This window comes from Sphaerodactylus townsendi, linkage group LG01, assembly GCF_021028975.2.
Source record: "Sphaerodactylus townsendi isolate TG3544 linkage group LG01, MPM_Stown_v2.3, whole genome shotgun sequence".
Taxonomy (NCBI): domain Eukaryota; kingdom Metazoa; phylum Chordata; class Lepidosauria; order Squamata; family Sphaerodactylidae; genus Sphaerodactylus; species Sphaerodactylus townsendi.
In genome coordinates, this window is record NC_059425.1 from 81,705,788 (window position 1) to 81,725,350 (window position 19,563).

Sequence of the window (19,563 nt, forward strand, 5' to 3'; positions counted from 1 at the left end):
GACTCTGAAAGACCCATAAATAAGTCAATGACACCACTTAATAAGAGAACTTTGAATTCAGAATAACTCCCCAGACTCACGCAAAAAATTTAAGTAGGTCATTGCATGAGTTCTTTCCATTTATAGAACTGTGACCCCCTTTGTATGGTAATAAAAAACATGCAGCAAAAGATATTTAGCAGCTCCCTGAACACCCAATCTATTAATACCTTTTTATTCAAGGTTTCAGGCTTGTTAAATCATTGGGGCAGTGGGGGGGAGGGTGGCTTTCCATTTAGAGAAAGCTGTTCCTTTCAGCATTTACACTAGTGGTCTAATAAGATGAAACACTGTTCCCAAATTTTCCAGCAGTTTAAACCGAGGCATGTTGAATCACGATTTAAACTGGGGAGTGCGGACAGGCAGGGGAATTAATAGTTTCACCTACTGAAACCGCCACCCTATTTCCTTGAAAGGAAAAAAGAATGAACAAAAAAATAGGCGCCTGTTTTTCCATCCAAGGCTAATAAGAAGTCAGGTAGAGGTTCAATAGGTGAAATCCCATGAAAGGCTGCTGGGTTCAGCAAAGCATTTCACAAATTCTGCCCTAGCATTTTGATTAGCAAGCTGGTTAAATGTGAACTGAGTAATAGTGCCATCAGGTAAATTTATACCTGGTTGGAGAACTGTAATCAAACACTGCTTTAACAATGGTATTTCATGAACTTGGAAAGAGGTTGTGGCAGAGGCGTAGCTGGACCAAACTGCACCTGGTGCACAGTCTATATTTTCTGCCCCCCATGCCACCCCCCAGCAGTTACCGCCACCCACACAGCAGCACCCAGGTCTTCCTTTCATTACACTTAGCTCTTTCTCTTTATTCTGCAGGGGAACTTTTTCAGGCCGAAAAAAAGGCCTATTCACAGTTCAGGCTTAAAAATGGACTGATGGGAACTATACTTCCCAGGAGACCTTGTGAGCCCCAAGGTCTCCTGGGAACTGAAGTTCCTCAGGCCGTTTTTAGCCTGTATTGTAAACAGGCCTTTTTTTCAGCCTGAAAAAGTTCTAGGAAAAGGAAAGGAACTAAGGTAAATGTGGGAAGGGGGGCCAGGAGGTGGTGCCATGGGGGGAGGGGGGAAGGAGATGGGCCTGGGGAAGGGGCCGGGGTCAGGGGGAATTTTGCACCCCCCACGTGACCCAAAACTGTGCGCCTGGTGCGTGGTGCATCCCCCATCCCCTGGTAGCCCCGTCTCTGGGTTGTAGTGGGTTTTCCGGGCTATGTGGCTGTGGTCTGGTGGATCTTATTCCTAATGTTTTGCCTGCATCTGTGGCTGGCATCTTCAGAGGTGTATCACAGAGGTGTATCTCAGTTACACACTGTGTTGGAGCAGAGGTGGATTTGCTTAGGGACATGGGGTACCATTTGGTCATGTTGGGGGGCAAAAATTTCAGGTTCGTTTGTGTTTTTTTATTTTTTAGTGTTTTTCACTTTTGGGCAGGCAGGGGGTGTGGTTTTTAGGCTAGCAGCACCAAAATTTCAGGGTGTCATCACGTGACACTCCTGATGATACTAGCCAAATTTGGTGAGGTTTGGTTCAGGAGGTTTAAAGTTATGGACCCCCAAAGCAGGTGCCCCATCCCCATTGTTTCCAATGGGAACTAATAGTAGATGGGGCTACCCTTTTGAGGGTCCATAGCTTTGGATCCCCTGAACCAAACTTCAGTAAACATAAGTGGTATCATCAGGATAGTCTCCTACTGATATCACCCAGGTTTGGTGAAGTTTGGTTTAGGGAGTCCAAAGCTATGGACCCCCAAAGTGGGTGCCCCATCCCCCATCCAATGGGAGCTAATAGTAGATGGGGTCAAAAGGCTACCCTTTTGAGGGTCCATAACTTTGGGCCCCATGAACCAAACTTCACCAAACCTGGGTGGTATCATCAGGAGAGTCTCCAGAAGATAACCTAAAATTTTGGTACTGCTATCTTAAAGACTGCTCCCCTGACAGGCACCCTCAAATTTTCCCCAGATTCTCCCTTTAAATCCACCCCCTGTGAAGTTAATTTATAGGGAGAATCTGGGCTCCCTAGATTACAAAACATTGAAAGTATTGTCAAAGGCTTTCACAGCTGGATTCAACTGGTTGTTGTGGGTTTTCCGGGCTGCGTGGCTGTGGTCTGGTAGATCTTCTTCCTAACGTTTCACCTGCATCTGTGGCTGGCATCTTCAGAGGTGTATCACAGAGAGAAGTCTGTTATAAGAGAAGTCTGAACACAGTTTATAATAGACTTCTCTCTGTGATACACCTCTGAAGATGCCAGCTACAGATGCAGGCAAAACATTAGGAACAAGATCTACCAGACCACAGCCACACAGCCTGGAAAACCCACAACAACCAACATTGAAAGTGATGCTGTTTGGGGGTTGGGTGGGGAATCTACCCTGAAACAGCATCATTTTCAATGTTGTTTAAACTAGGGAGCCCAGAGTCTCCCTTTAAGGTGGATTTAAAAGGAGAATCCAGGCTATCTAGTCTAAACATCATTAAAAGTGATGCTGTTTTAGGGTGGATTCCCACCCCACCCCACCCTAAAACAGCATCACTTTCAATGTTGTTTAACCTAGAGAGCCCAGAGTCTCCCTTTAAGGTGAATTTGGCCTCCCTAGTTTAAACAATATTGAAAGTGGTGTTGTTTTGGGGTGGACCCCCCCCCCCCGAAATAGCATCATTTTCAATGTTGTTTAAACTAGAGAGCCCAGATTCTCCCTTAAAGGTAGATTTGGAGAATCTGGGCTCTCTAGTTTAAACAACATTGAAAGTGATGCTGTTTTGGGGTGGATTCTCCCTTTATAGGGGATTTAAAAGGAGAGTCTGTGCTCCCTAGTTTAAACAACATTGAAAATGATGCTGTTTTGGGGTGGATTCCCCACCCCCCAACAGCATCACTGTCAATGTTGTTTAAACTAGAGAGCCCTATGTGTGCAGATGTATGAGTTGGGGCATGTTCTATAATGTGATGGTGACTTTGAGATGACCTGGTGCAAAATATTCATTTTTTTTGGTGTGTAGGGGCAGACGCCCATGGGGGGGCCACTCAGATTTTGCCCCAGGCTCCATTTCCCCTAGCTACGCCTCTGGGAGAGAGCCATGTATGTTTTGCTGGAAGTGGGGGAGGGGTTGATTTGTGAGAGATGATGCTGACTTTGGTAAATGTTTTGCTGGGGGTCATTTGTGAGAGATTTACATGCTTAATACCCACTTGCACTGGCTTGGAGCTGTTTCTCAGGCTAACAACTGAGGGCCATAGGGTTGGTGTGAGGACAAAATTAGGAAAGATAGTTGGTGGGAGAGAGCCATGTATGTTTTGCTGGGGGTGGGAGATGTTTTGTGAGCTGGTGCAAAAAAAATCACTGTTTGGTCGTAGTGGGGAAGGGTGGCCACCCATACGGGAGTGGGGACAAACTCAGGTTTTGTCCCCAGGCTCTTGTTTGCCTTGATACGCCTCTGTGTTGGAGGGTCTCAAGTTGGTACTACAGCAGTCTGAAATTTTTCAACATTTTTATTAACGACCTGGATGAAGGGATGGGGACAGCCTTTGTCAAATTTTCAGAGGGCACAAAACTGGAAAGGATTGCTAACAGCTTAGAATACACAAATAAGATTAAAAATTACCTTGATAGGTTGGGAACTAGCTAAAATAATCAAATTAATAAGTATGGGATGGGATATACATATGCAATGGTTTCAGGATTGTAGATGATCACAATCCGTGCATTAGTCAATAGTGTGATACAGCTAAAAGAATGATCAACTAAATTTTAAGATGCCTTAATAGAAGAAGCACAGAATCCATGTGTAATTGAGAAGTTTTAAATAAAATACTAGAACATTCTTTCCTTCGCAGCCCTTAAGAAATACAAGAGCCCTCACCTGCCACTGAAATAGTCACTGCTGTAAACTTTGTTAATTCTGCAACAGGCAACTGGAATGTGCAAGAAAGAAACTTTAGCAGAACTGTCTATGGCAGGGGTAGGGAACCTGCGGCTCGAGAGCCGCATGCGGCTCTTCTGCCCTTGCACTCCGGCTCCACAAGCCGAGCCGCCGGCCCCATGTCTTGCCATACCTGTGCAGGGCGGAGTGCACCCTCTTCTCCCACTTGGTAGGGCCGCGCCATGGGCTTCCCCTCTCGCCCGCCCCGTTGGAGCTGGGTGGGCTCTTTCCTGGCGGCCAGCAAGGCCGAGCCACTGGCTTCATCATTGCCCGCCCTGCAGGCAGCAGGGTGGGTGCACCAATGGCCCACGGTTGGCTGAGCCTCGCTTGTGAATTTCCCCTCTCATCCGCTTAGGTCAAGCGGGGCAGGCATTTTCCCGGCGGCCGGCGAGGCCGAGCTGCTGGCCCCATCCTTGCCCGCCCTGCAGGCAGCAGGGTGGACGCATCCATGCGCTTCTCAGAATGAGCAGAGTAAAAGGTTTAAAAAACCCCCAATATATATAGTGTTATCTTTATTTTAAATGTCAAAAATTATCTGCGGCTCCAAGTGTTTTCTTTTCCCGTGGAAAACGGGTCCAAATGGCTCTTTGAGTGTTAAAGGTTCCCTACCCCTGGTCTATGGTAACGTATAATGGCTACTACCACAGGTTTATTTATTCCTTTAAACAAAAGTGCTAGCGGCAGTGAAAAAATCTGAATAATTGAAAAAGTACACCCTGCTTAGCAAGCCTCAATATACCAAAATGCTAACATTTAATGATTGAAAATGTGAAAAATATTACATCAAAATATGGAAATATGAAAATATCATACATTCACACACCACAGTCAAACCCACAAGTTTTCATACAATTTATACCTATCTTATAGCAATAAATATAACATATAGATAGCACGAGATTATTTGTCCAGTTCTCTTGGAATCTCCAGGAATCTCCTAGAGATCTTTCCAAAGCTGTCAGAAATCTTCAATTATTGTCCCAGTATCCTCAATTAAGAGGTTGGTTGTATTATAGATCCAAAACAGTGATCAATAGTCACTTAATCCCAGTATGAAAATGTTTTTTCCAAGGTGGGTAGGTTGTGCTGGAAGGAAACAATGAAGTTGGAGAGTCATTTGTGTTGGTTGTGCCTCTAACAGGTGAAGCTCATCCAGTACATTTGGTAGTGTAGTTCAAACCAGTATAGCATACTCTACCAGGGTCCTGTCCCCCCTGCCCCTCAATTGCAGACTGGATTCCCTTCACCTTCTTAACCAACTAGCCACAAGAGAATTACAACTACAATGTTCTTCAGAGTTGCCGGTGAGTCAACCCTGTTGAACTACAGACTTACTTCCATCAAAATATGTTTGAGTGTGGTCCCCTCCACACAGCGTTTTCTCGTCAATAGGTTTGTCACCTCATGCCTGCTTATTTGGGAACAGTGCAACTAAGCCCCGGGTAACCCAGTGGAATTCATTCCACAGCAAACATGGCGCGACAGTCAGGCAATCACAAATCACGCTGCGCCACACGAAACGCGTCACCAACGCAAGCTGTGACAAGCAGCACGGGTTTTTTTTCCCCCGTTATAATTTTAGAAGTAATAAATAGGATACTTTATCAACAAGTGACGGCGCACGGCTGAACGTAAGGACTACCAATCTCGATCTTTCTATTCTCAGGACTGAAAAAGGGGGCGGCTGGTTTACGTTTGTCTCGCAGCCCAGTCCTAGGCGTGCTTGGTTGGAATCGAGCTCCCCCCAGTTCAGCCAGACGGCGCCACGAGTCGCTGTAACCTGTTAGAGCTTTCCGAGGAAGCAAAAGGCAGAGGCTTTTCTCGACTTCTGACTACGGGAATTACAAAAAGTAGGCGCGTGTTAGGGTAAATAATTTTGTTCCAGAGGAGGGAGGGAGGAGAGGGAGGGAGGGGGAGGCGGAATCTGTCACGCATGAAGCAAATAGAACGATGCACGGGACCAACAGGCGCCTTTTTCGGGGCAAAGTGGGGGATCGTTCTGTTTGTTTGACTGCGGACTTGTTCCTTCGAGGACGGCTCGGTCCCTTACACCGTTGCCGTTTGTACCATTGCTTCATCAGAAGCGACCCCACCCCTCACTGGATGGTGGGGAGGACAACAGCGGCAGGGGAAGGAGCGGCGCTGACGTCACAGGCAAGCCTTTATAAGGAGCTCCCCTTGTGTGAGCAATTTACGGTTTGATGACAGCGGCTGCTGTGGTGCAAGACTGTACTTACCAGTAGTTAGGAGGGGTTTGGAGTGAAAATGCAACAGGGCAAAATGCAGGCTATTCATACTTTCCCACCCACTCGACCTTTTAAGCAGAGAAAAAGTTTTGGTAAGTTTTTGCGGTGTTATTTTGATTTCAAAATGCTGTAGGTCTGCGTGCTTTTGGATTGCGAGCATCTGCCCGCTTATATTGGAATCACTGGGACTATCTAATAATAAATCATTTTTTAGTGTTGGCGGTAATAAAGTCTAAACCTAGGCTGAACATGTTCCATTGATCTCATGTGACAGGAGTGCATCTTCAAGGTATAGTCCAAGCTGGTGGGACTTCAGTTGCTGATTTATAGAGTTGTTCATGACAGTATAATTGTGTTGATTTTGGGCTGGAGTGAATCTGTGCATAGGAGTGCACAGCTGAATATGTTACAGGTTTGCTTTTTCCGAGGAGGTAATTAAACTGATTGCTTTTTGGCCATGAAACACCAGTAAGTCTGTTTGGATTTTGGTGTTGGGCATTAAGAAATTCAGGTAAACTTATGTCACTTTTCTTTTGGACCCATGTAAACCCAGGAATGGAAGAAGTTATAGGCATTCGGGAAAAATTCCCCACAAAAGTTCCTGTAAGTATATATTTTCTGTTTCCTTCATTTGCTAATTGCTGATGGCTCCATGCTTTTTTCTGAAATAAATAAATATGCTTTGTTCATGGCGTCTTAATTTTTTCTAAAACAGGTAATTGTTGAAAGATATCAGAGAGAAAGGTACCTTCCGCTGTTAGACAAAACAAAATTTCTTGTACCTCAGGAGCTGACCATGACACAGTTTATAACCATCATTAGGTATGTAGCAAGCCACTGATAGGCTGTTAATCATATTTGTATTTGCACTGCTGTTTGAACTTCTTTCTCTGGTCTATTTTCGCTGCAGAACTTCTGAGAGATTTGGAAATAATGCACTAATATGTTCTGTGTTATCCAACACTTCCCTGTGAATTATTTCTTTCCATGCTTTAGATGAGATTCTGTTACTTGAATCCGCTTGCAAATGGTTCCTTCTTGTTTGCATGAGAAATCTACACTAGATTGATATGGTTCCCCCTTCTCTATTTTAAGAATAAAGATTTTTCCTCAGGAATCAGTAGCACTCAAAGCATTCAAGACCTATAAATGTTGGGTGTTATGCCCAATTTTATAAAATAAATCATCCCATTAAAAGATCTTGGATCTGGTCAGAGCTTAATTCTCTGTCCAGATCTGAAGAGTTCCTTTTGGCATGCCTTGTACATTTGAAAAACTGGGCCCCATTCTGTATTTCAAACTACTTTTGATCTCCCCTTGAAATTCAAACCCTTGTGGTGAGCTTTAGAAAGGGGTCTGCAGAACTAGTGGTATCGTTTCTGCCCCTACTGTTTCAAATATTTACTAGCCTTCTTTGAGCCTACTTCTGGATGTCAGCTTTTGTGACCCTAACACAGGAGTTTTGAACATTTAACTTGTGTGTCAGCTGAGGCAACCTTCCCATCTGGCCAGACTGGGAGGGGGGTATCTCAGCTGGGTTGCAGGCCTGATAAGGCCTCTCAAGGCAACCACCCCACCCCACTGGATTTACCAGCCCAGACACACACACACAAAGTGTCATTCTGAGGCTGCAAAGGCTGCCCTCCACCCCTGGGCCTGGCCCGACCCAACTGTGGTGGATTCTGCATTGACCAAAAACAGCTGTGTGAAAGCAGTGTAAAATGGTTTACACCGTTTTCACACCACTGTTTTTGGCCCATGCGGAATCTGCCTAAGTGACATTTGGTCATGCCCGGACCTTGTGACAAATGAGTTCAACATTCCTTCCCAATACCTTTCTGAGGGTATATGAGGACCTGCGATTAGCAGTAGTTTGCTAGAACCAAAGTTTCTTGTACACTCAGAATTGACCAGGTGAAGATATTAATGCTGTTGTCCAGGGAAATACAACATTTCATCTTTTTACTCTGCCTCCGAAGTTTGCATCGTAGCTTGAAATGTGTGTTGACATTCAGAAATTATGGTAGGGAAACACTCTGTAAGTGTGAATAAAATAATAATGACAGCAACACCAAGCTTCTTCCTGCCAGTTTTCTCATTACCAAGATGTATCTCCTTTCTGACTTTAGGCGTACTCACATGCATGTTTGCCCTTAATTGCCTTCTGAAGTGGCCCTGAGCTACAGCCTCTTTCAGTGGGTTTCAGAAAGCGATCCTAAGCAATCTTCAAAACAGAGTGAACTATGCAGATTTCTTTAGTCCTCCAAAACATTTCATTATGCAAATTCTGGCCATGAATAGCTGGGGCCAGCGTCCCTTCGTCAGCTGGTGTTTTTACAGGTTCCATGCCATGAAGATTACTGCCTCTTTAGAGGTACAGCAGCTTCCTTGTTTTGGACAAGCTGAGTTGCTGAGTTGTATATGTCTTATCACAGTTATCATTCTGCTATTGTTCTACCAGGACCATTAAGGGCTGTTTTTCTAAAGCTAATAGGTGTTTGCAGCAATACCACTAAATATTTTTTTCTTCACATAGGTGAAGGGATAATCTTACACAGTTCTCCTGCTCCAATATATCTTAAGATCAAACCAATTCAAATACTTTGGTTGTAGGTAGTTCTTTTTTGGCTACAAGATGGCTTGTGCTGATTAGGTCTTTTTACTACTCTCAAGCCATTCTACTGATGCTCTAGATGTGCTAATGTGGATTAAGGGATCTAATCTCTGCAGGGGCTGTCTTACAATATCTTTGTACATCAGAGGATGCTCATACAGTATAGCTGCTGGAATGCCAGGTTCGAATCCAAGTTCACATTCCTGTGTTGTGAATTTGGGTCATTTCACACACAATGCAGTTAAACTACCTTGGATATATTCTTAAAATGAAATGCATCAAGGTAGCTATTGATGAATAGTTTCCACAAATAGCTATCTGGCATCTTGACGTTACTTTGAAAATAAAATAACATGCTGAGGCCAATGAGACAAACCGGAGATCAATTTATAGTAATTTTATGCTGCCTTCCTGAAAGATCTTAGAGTAGCATACATAGATTTTTTTGTCCTTGTTTAATCTCCATAAGAAATGCGTGAAGTGGCTTTGACTGGGGCTAGACTCTGTTGGTTAGTCTGTCCACAAACTTCACAACTGGGCAGAGAATGTGAACCCTGGTCTAGCTGCTATACCAAATGAGTTGTGCAATTGGAAGGGCCACCTGCGCCACAGGGGCCGGCACTTAGAGCCACTAGGTGTCTCCCCAAATAATTCTGCATTGATATGGAGGCAGGAAAAAGACTGAAAAGCAGGGCCACAGAACACCCCAGCATGTCCTGGTACTCTGGAGGTACGACAACAGGGCTGTGATGGACAGAATCAATCATGAGGCAGCAGGGCTTGAGGCCCAGGCCTGTAAATGTCATGGGAAGGGGCAGGGCCATGAGCTGCAAGGCCCTGTCTGTGGCACACACCCCATCCTCCTAAAGGAACAGAACCTTGCCTTACGGTAACAGGGCAGCTGACAGTTGGCAAGGGCCACAGCAGTCTCTCACTTGTGGCAGTTTCAAACATGCCCATGGTCCAAAGCTGCAATCAGCAAGAAAGGGGCATGGGAGTGGCGGGATTCAAATAATTTAACAACCGGTTCCGCTGGTGGGATTCAAATAATTTAACAACCGGTTCCGCTGGTGGGATTCAAATAATTTAACAACTGGTGGTATACAAGCACTATTTTAACAACCGGTTCTGCCGAAGTGGTGCGAACCTGCTGAATCCCACCACTGGGCATGGGGAGATGACAAAGAGTGTGCCCAGCTGGGGTGTTCCATTGCCCACCAGCAGGGGCACCTCCTGGCAGACCAGCCATGCTATTGAGGGCACCACTGGTCAACTGGGGTGAGATCACAGAATCATAAAGTTGGAAGGCGCTACACAGGCTATCTAGTCCAACTTCCTATTCAGTGCAGGATCAGCCGCCCTAAAGCATCCCTGACAACTGTTCGTCCAACTGTTGTTTGAAGATTGCCAGTGAAGAGGAGCTCACCACTTTCCTAGGCAGCCAATCCCACTGCTGAATTACTCTCTGTGTTTTTAAAAAGTCCTATTGTCGAGCCCGGATTCTTTCTGTCTGTAACTTATGCCCATTATTGTGAATCTTATCTTCTGCTGCCAATAGGAACAGCTCTCTGTCCTTTGAGTAACAGCCTAAGTTACAGCCCCATCCAAAGGGGGCGGGGAGGAATTGCCTTTGGGAGACAGCATGAGCCTATGCCAGAAAATTTCCCCTCCTTAGGCACTTACCCCAGCAGAGGGACAAATTCACTGGTGGCCAGTGTATGGAACTGCTTTCTTGCTCACCCTCTTCTCATGTTTTCCCAACACTCCAAGAAACTCAATCAGGGGGCACAGCAGTTCAATTGCTGAGGATGAGCTGAAAGTATCTCCTCATTTAATCTTCTTCATCAAAGGGTTCATAAACAGAGACTTTTTGCCAGCACAATCACAGCTCCAAACACCGTTGTCCACATGAAGTTCAAAGATTTATTGGCAAAAATTCCCAAGGTTAAATCATCAGCTCCCCATGTAACGTATCAAATCTTTAAAAAGATAGCTAATACAAAATTAACAATCAAAGCCACAGAGGCTTAGGGAGCCTCCTCCTCCCCTTACTTCCCAGCTTTTAAAAAAAGACAATTACTTTGCTCAAGAATGGGGTGCCCCTTCCGTCACTGAAGCCTGTGATAACCATTTTCAGGTGTCATTAGTCTGAAAGCAATATTGCAGGAGACAGTTTGTCGGGTGAAGTTAACCCTCATACAGGCAGCCACTTTGGCCTGTCGAGATGGCCAGACATGGCACCGAGCGCCACTTCAGTACCACTGCCGGCCCTGCTAACATAGTGGGGGCATTCTAGAGGCATGGTAGGAGATGGAGATGACATTAGTCTGCTCCCACCTCAATTTTGCCTCTGGATACATGGTGATCCTGGGTTTGGAATTAATCCACCCTTTTGGGTGGTGAAAGTCCATTGAAGGACTTTTTGGTGGTGGAGAGGTTTTGCTTTGTATTTTTCTTCCTTACGCTGCCGAAAAGCTCTCTGGAGGAGGAGGGATCTGGTTTGCTGGCACACTGCACTGCCAGCAGATCCTCCAATTGCTTCCTCAATGGAACAGAAGTGTTCTGGGACTCAAAACCTTTCATTCCACTCTAGGCATGTAATCCAGTCCCAGAGCACTGATTTCAACCCCAGGGTCATCATTCCACTTGTCAAGCCCCCGATCTGGACCAATACCAGACTTGTTGATTGCTATCTGACAATCAACAGTCAACAAGTCTTTATTGTCAGACATTGGCATAGCCCTAGAAGAAGCCAGTTCTGAACACTGGCCCCTAGACATTGACTGCAGAGACCCTACAATTCCATGCCCCTCAGTAACACTGTCCCTTTATGTAAGGCTGAACACACTCAAACAAAGTTGACTTTATCAAAAGGAATGAACTTTATTGATTTCTATCGCCCTAGCTACAGGGTGCTGGAACTGAGGTTTCTTGCCCTCAGTTCCAGTATATGTAGGGTGTGCAGTGGGCGGTCCTTGTAGTGGCGGGAACGAGAGTTGCTGGGGAAAAATGAAACAGAAACTTACTGGAAGGGACCTGGTCCTGACACTTTATATGTCTGCTGCCCAGGCAACAGAGCCCCCCACCCAATCTTACAGCTGGCACATATCCCTCCACCAGTAGCCTGTAAGGTGAAGGGGGGACCCAGGTGTGAGGTCCACTTTGTAGGTGCTATTGGGCCCTTGCCATATTTGGCAGAAGACATACACAACCAGCCACAGCCACACAAGCATGGATATCCCTGGGTCAGAGCCCTCATTTTGGACATGTCATCCTAAGGAGAGTCACAACACAGGGGGAGGAAATGGTGCAGGGAGGGGCATGGAGTTCCTGATAATGCAGTCAGTACTAGCAGACACACAGTATTAGACAGACACAATCCAGACAACTGAACGGCAAATCATTGCAAGGCCTGATGACTCAAGTTGCCACCTCCCTGGGGTCATGGAGTAAACCTTTCATGGCATGTATCTAAGTGGGGCAGAGTTGCAGGTGAAAGAGCAGGCAGAGTGCTATTCTGCACTCCAGGAGGTGGACTGGGACTGCAAACTGAGCAGAGTAGGGGGAAAGAGTACTGGCTGTGCCCAGAGGTCTTCCTATTGAATCATCACCTGCAGGAAAACACAGACACATTGGAAACCAGGCACAAGTACCGTGCTGGGCTCAGCCATTAATGTGGTGCCCCAATACCTGTCCCATGAGGAGGGACTTCACCTTTCATTCCCCTTGAGGAGAACTGCTAAAGATTCATCCACAGCAGTGCCTACAGCAGCGGTACACAACTCTGATCCTGCAAGGGAATAAGTGCAAGGATTACTGGCAAACTGCACCACTGAGTGCAGGCCAGACCACCACCCCCCCCGTCAGCCCTGTCCTCTTTCAGAGCTGGGAGGAGTCCAGGCAAAACAGTGATTCCAGTTTTGGGGCAGAAAACATTCCCTCCTGCCCCCGGCAATTCCCCAGGAAACCTTTTCTGAGATCTTTTCCTATTGCATGATAGGGCCATAGTGCTAGAAAGTTTTAGCTCATGCTGCCCCTGTGCAAATGTAATTCTATGCTTAATTGTGGGGGACGGCAGCACCAAATCAGCTTCATATGAGAGGAACGGGGAAGCAGGTCTGGGTACCTGGCCCTTGGTTATCTGTCACCATACAGCTGCCCAGTTGGGTCAAGCCTCTGGAGATGAGATAGCTGTCTGGATTCTGCAATGAGATATGTTAGCCACACAGTATGGATTTTATCCTCTGCTCTTGGGTGTTAGCACTAAATATTTTCCCAGTAGTGCTAAGTGCCCTCTCTGATTTTCCCATCACCAAAGTGCCACGCTGTTTGCTCCAAGTCTACACAGCAGGGAGCTGTGAGACAGGGTCCCATGCTGTGTACCCTACCTGATGACTTCTGGGATGTCTGGGCAGGGATTGGGTCCTGGGGAGGGGGTTTGGCTGCTGCAGGGGAGGGAGAAGATTGTTTGCACCCATAGTTGGCATCCTGTACTGTGGGGCTTTTGGACATGGCTGCACCAGTGGGAAGAAGTCAAGTTTTTGATTTGTGTGGGCCTAGTTTTTGCTGGTGTAAGTTTATGATACTGATGTGGGTTGCTGCTGGGTTGAAGTGGCTTAGGGAACTGACTACCTCCTGCCATGACCCCTGGCCTGCCCACTTCCATGCTGGCACAAGGACTTACACCATTAGCCTCTGATCGACAACCACCACGGAACTGCAACAGTGAGCAAGATTAGTAGGGCAATGCTGGGGTGCTGCATCAGAATAACTCTGACTTATGCTAGCGTATCTCTGAGATAGGCTTGCATAAAGGTTGGTGAGCATCCTTAGCACTCCCCCTCCCTGCCTGCTTTGGATGTGACTCTTGAATTTCTTCTCCTTGCAAGTTTTTTTAATGTTTGTTTTAGATTACAGCAGTCGATGGGACTGGGGTGGGTGGGTTTTAACTTCTGGCGCAAATAGTTCCTGTCTCTTCTTGAAGTTCTTACATTCTCCTCACATGGCTGGTAGAAGCTCCTGGGGATTATTTGATTGGAAAAACAGCCTTGGGGAAGGGTTTTTAAAAGCTCTCAGATTGGCTTTTGTCTTCCCTTTGCTGCTTTTAACAAAAAAAAAACACCACCTGTGGGGAGAGGTGATCATTATCCTCCTGATATTGTCTTCTGCTTGGCCTTGAGGAAAGTATGGGACATAAAATCTCTGATCTTGCAACAGTGTAATATGCAATGGATGTTCAAGCTATGCTGCGAGAACCACTTAACGATGGCATCCTGTCAGAGTTATGTCTTTCAAGGATTATTGCCTTCAGAGGACTTAGTAAAGTGCAACTCTGGTTAGGGTGGCACTCTAAACTGTTTTATAGGTAAACATTTCTTAGGAAGAAATAGATAGATTAAATTGGGGATAAAATATTTTGTCGTGTGCTTTAGTTGGTCTGTCCTGTAATATTTTGGAGGTTAAGTATCAGAGGTCATTTGAGTAATCTCTCTCTCTCTCTCTTTTATTAACCTAGGGGCCGAATGGGACTAAGTTCTACTCACGCTTTCTATCTTCTAGTAAACAACAAAAGTTTAGCCAGCATGTCTCTGACTCTAGCTGAAATATACCAGGATTACAAAGATGAAGATGGATTTGTATACATGACTTACGCTTCCCAGGAGATGTTTGGATACCACTTGGCCACTGGCAAAGGGAAATGTAATGAATGTCTCCAAAAAACATAAGTGTCCTTTGAGAGGCAGCTGTGGCTAGGCAGCTGAGCTGTGAATCACATAAGTTACTCGGTGAAAAGAAGCTCTGTTTTAATATGGGCGCAACTGAAGGATTAATAGCCCAGCGGCTGGCAAGGCCTAGCTAAAGAAGCAAGAGGTGGGATGAATCATCCTAAACGAAGGACATAGGCATTTGTTTTGTATTTAAATGGATGCCTGTGTGCCAAAAGAAAATATTTGGGGTATGCTTCAGTGGGTTTTCTCTGTCTTTTAAAACTGCCCTTAAATTATGTAACTGTTTTTAAAATTATTAATGCAACTGGATACTGGTGAGATGCAAATAAAGGAATTTCAAGATTGGATGAAAAAATCAGTATGAGACATGCCACAAAACTGTCTTGCGATAGATACAGAAGATCTGGTCAGCCTTCTGGTTACTGTAGCACACCCTGTCTGGAAACTATATTTTTAAGCACAGCAAAACACAGAGGCTGTGGTTGACTTTTAATATATTTTCAGTCAGTTGCTGATCTTCCTCTGGGAGGTAGACTCCCTCAACATGGGTCTAGAGGATTTTTGGTGGGGGACTCGGTGGCGAATCCCGTGTGCAGCTGGGCTTTACACAGGAGGCCAATCCTGTGCCATGTGATAAGCTTCACTAGAAAGCGTTAATGCACTCTGGTCACCTCATGGTGCCTATAAAATTAGCAGACAAGATGAAGGTTAGGAAACCTAGAGAAACAGCTTCCTAAATACAGGTGAATCCAGAGTGTAAATACTCACATGGTATCTTGCTGCAGTTTAAATTGAGGGTTTCTGACCTTAGTGCTGAATTAAACCAGTGAACCTTGTGGCACCAGCATCAAGCTATAGATGGCTTTACTTCTGTGGTGCTGAGCTAACTTAAAAGGCCTCTGAGTTGGCAGAAATATGCAACTAAAGTCCAGGTCTCTAAAATGTCAGAACCACATGACTCACAGCCACATCCAAAGGTGGGGGCAAAAGGTCTAGTGGGAGCTGCATGCCCTCACACTAGCATGTTTGCCCTCCCCAGGGCACTTTCCCCAACAGGGCATCAGACGCGCTGGCGGCCGGCCACCCTACGCTCCCCTGCTTCAGAACCCAGAAGTTCGGGCTGCGGCTGGGCTGCGCTGGCATCCTGCTCAGACACCAGTGTGGGAGGGAGTGGGCCAGGGTATTCCTGGGGGCAGAGCTGACATTAATCAGCTCCCTACCAGGATTGAGGGCCGGTAGTGTGCTGTACCAGCACTCGGATATACGCCTGATTTTCAGTGGCATATGTCCATTCAGTCCTATGGGGCTTTTTCCTACTCTCCACACTGCCAAAAAGCCCTTCTGGAGGCAGTGGGGCAGTACTGCAATGGCGCCACGGCCCATCGGCTCCAGGTTTGGATGGGGCTGTCAGAATGTATATCACAGACTCTGAGAACAATAAGCCTTTGTGGCTGAAGTTTTATTTTTGATAGGTGATCCCTTCATTGAAGTCTACCATGACATGACACCATGACATGACACATAGCTTGATTAACTAAATCAGTCGTTCTGAATACTAGGTCCAAATTAATATATCTGTGTAAACTATACCAGCAGAGTGCAGTGGTTGGGCTGTCAGACTGTGATCTGAGAGATCCATGAAAAAAATTCCACTATGCCATGAATCTCGCTGGGTGAATTTAAGACCGCTATTCTCTCTCAGCTTTACCTGCTTCATAAGGTTGTAAGGATAAAATGGAGGAATGGAGAATTATGTTGTAAACTTCTTAGGATCTCCATTAAGAGCGTGTAGAGTATAAATCTTTACATATATAACCTTACTTTGAAAGTACTGAACTAGTAAGTTAGATTCAAATCCAGTAGTGCCTTAGAGATCAACAAGAGTTTCAGATTATAGGCTTTTGAGAGTCAAATGGAGAGCAGAAATGGAGATCTCCGGAGTCCCTTTATCCAAGTCAGAAGGTGGAAAGGGGTGTCAAAAAGAAAGCTTATAAAAGATGCAAAGGTCTTATCGAACTAGTAGGATCTGTCTAGTTCTACTGAAAAAACTGTAATGTATCTGAGGCTCTTTTTTTGTAAAGTGAATGTGAGGTTGACAAGTATAATGACAACTGGAGATTTTTATCTATAACTTATGCATCTTAAAGCAGTTGTTCCTTCATCTTTTTATGTATGATCTGTCATCTTTGCATGTTAAGAAATTGCTGTGCTAGCCTATAAACTGACAGATATCCCTGCCCAAAAAAGAGAACTTTGGCAGATGTGATGAAGAGTCTAGTCTACATGATGATTTTCCCTGCAGCTGGTGTTATGCTTGTATCATAGGCATTTATTGACTGAACATGTGTTGGCTTAGAAAAATGCTTTTGAGTCAACCAAGTAAGTTTTAACTTTCAAAGAGCTTAAGTCAACACCTGCTGGGCAAGAAAACAAAGCAGGCATATGGCAACAGCCACAAGAATTGGGGTAAAAGATAAAGATAGAAGCAAGCTGTAATGAGGGATACTCTAGAGCAGTTTGCACCCAAAGGATTTGTCTTACTTGTAAGCAGCTATGTTTCCCCTTTACAGTTTCTACAGGAGTCTCTTTTAAAGTTTAAGTTTAAGCTTTTTCTAAATGAGTTTGAACTCTAAATCTAGAGAATTCAGACAAACTCTGAGAAATGTGTTACTATGGTAAAAAAATGAACTGAAGAATTAAAAGAATGACATGGCTAAATATGTTTGGTCTGTTGAATCTCCTAAAGCCATCTTTGATTTCCTGTGGCTGAAATGAGTTTGGTTTTGTCACCAGGTGATGGTGCCTTGCAGAAGAGATTTATCAAGGTTAGGAAACAGAAAGCCACTGGGCTAGAAGATTAGATTGTTGCTTGTGTTGCTGCTGTTGTTGGGAAACATAAGGATTCCTGCCTGTCAATTGCTGTTGCATAAGGTCTTCTACCATTAAATTGCAGCAAAAAGTAACGGAATGCTGCATTAAAGAAATAGTGAGATGGGGCTTCACTGATTTGAAGCAGCCATTTCTGAATAACTGCAAGTGTTCTTTTGTGTGAGGAGTCACTTACAAAAGCAACAGATGGCTCCTAGCAGTCAAGATTCTAAAAATCTTTAAATGCACTTAAGTGAAATCTATGGTATTCATTATCCAAGTGAACTGTTGTTACTGCCAAGGTATGCATTACTGAGAGATGTGTAACCCAGCCCTGAGACATCAGCTTTGGTTTTGTTTTAGCCATTATGCATTTCTTAGACCATGTTCTTTTTTCTGAGTGACTCTGATGCCTGCTCTAAACACGTTGTGAGGAGGAGACATTTTAAAGTGAAAATTATTCCCATTAGGAACTTTCACTGGGGTGGGGTGGGGTGAATAAACATATAGAGGCTTTGGGTAGTGCTAATCACAGATTGTCCTAGTATGGCTACAGCTGTTTCTGTGATCTTGGCGGCACTCTTTCCAGTGACTGCAATCACAGATTTGATTGCCACCGCAATGTAACTGAGCTTTCTCCACACATTTGTGCACTATTCAAAAATTGCGGGAAAGGATTGTTACCAAAACAGGTCTACGTGCATCAAGGCTGTAACATGTTGCTTGCTAACATGGAACAAACAAGTGTGCGCTAGGTACTCTAGTACTTATTAGGACCATTCAGCTGTGTATACCAAGGTCCAGATTCAGATCAACATGCCCCCATCCACACTGTGGTGTACATGTGTACAGAAGAAGGGGGAACAAATCTTGACAAAAATGGGGGCCTCCAGGAGCTCAGGCATCAAGATATGCCTGTGACCACTGGCCCTTGGAATTCAAAGATATACCCTTAAGCCTACCCAGTATTGTACCTGTGGGTACCTTGGCATTCACCAACATCTCTCCTAGTGCTCGCCAAATTGTTCTAACATGGGAAGTGAGCCAGCAGAGCTTCTGACTGACCACTGGAAATCTGATTGGCTTTGCAGATTTTAAAATAGCATTGCTTTAACACAGCTGCTGCCACAGCACAGGGATCTTCACTATGTGACTGAAGGATAGCTGTGTGCATGCAAGAAAATATTGTTTAAAATGTTCATTTTAATGGACATCCTGTTAAGCAGAGCTTAAGTCTATATGGTTTTGCTGAAAGTTTTTTCTTTTCAGTTCCCATTTATGATAATGGAAACTATGCAAGCATGGTTACTAGGATTTCTACCCCGTGTGCGCATGCACACATGTGGAGTATCTTTGCCCACCTCCCACGATCCTTTGTATCCTTTGATGCATACCTTGCCCTTCTGAAATGCTAGCTGAATCTTTTGTGGGTTTAGTTCTGCAAAGTTAAATAATGTACTAGCCCGCTCAAGTAATTAATTTTTCTTAATAAAGACATCACCTGCATGCCATTTAGTACAGCTATATGATAACTTATGGGCAGCATGGTGTTTTACATGTGTTGATTTTTTTCTTCAGGAGGAATCTTTACTACAGTGAAAGCTTTTAATTCACTTTTTAGAATTTATTAAAGGTGTGAAATATTTTGCAGACACGCACTGTTAAAAATTAACAGTTGCCATGAATACAACAGGAGTCCCATGGCAATTTAAAGACTAACATGTATCCCAGCAAAAACTTTTATGCATCAGAGCTCATTCCTATCATCAAGCAAGCTGATAGGAATGTACTACATGTTCCTGTTAGTTGCCACGTAGTGGCCTGGATTACCAATCTCCAGTTAGGTCCTGGAGATCTGAATTACAACTGATCTCCAGATTGCAAAAATCAGTTTCCCTAGAGAAGATGGTTGCTTTGGAAGGTGCTCTTTGGCCCCTTCTGCACAGCAAATGTATAACGGGTTGCAGTTGAGATTAATGAACCCATTTTCCTATTTTTGCGTTCACATGCTTCTGTGCAGGCAGCGATTGGAGTTCACAAAAAGAATCCAGGTTGCTGTCGCGCCGTTGCACAGAGACACGTCTATTTCTTTTTAATTCCCACCTATGCATAGTTATACAGGCATGCACAAATAAA

General features: G+C 44.7%; 1 protein-coding gene across 3 annotated transcripts; it reads left to right on the forward strand.

Moving 5' to 3' along the window:
• Nucleotides 1–5,579: 5,579 nt before the first annotated feature.
• MAP1LC3C (microtubule associated protein 1 light chain 3 gamma) lies at nucleotides 5,580–17,277 on the forward strand. Of its 3 annotated transcripts, none has more exons than XM_048485346.1 (4): nucleotides 5,580–5,836; nucleotides 6,770–6,819; nucleotides 6,932–7,038; nucleotides 14,346–17,277. In XM_048485346.1, the coding sequence occupies exons 2-4, from the start codon at nucleotides 6,772–6,774 to the stop codon at nucleotides 14,554–14,556; spliced, it is 366 nt and encodes a 121-aa protein (XP_048341303.1). In that variant the 5' UTR covers nucleotides 5,580–5,836; nucleotides 6,770–6,771; the 3' UTR covers nucleotides 14,557–17,277. The 3 variants fall into 3 exon arrangements, with proteins under 3 accessions (XP_048341303.1, XP_048341286.1, XP_048341294.1); XM_048485329.1 differs by having other exon boundaries at nucleotides 5,580–5,826; XM_048485337.1 differs by lacking the exon at nucleotides 5,580–5,836 and adding an exon at nucleotides 6,177–6,312.
• The last annotated feature ends 2,286 nt before the right edge of the window (nucleotides 17,278–19,563 follow it).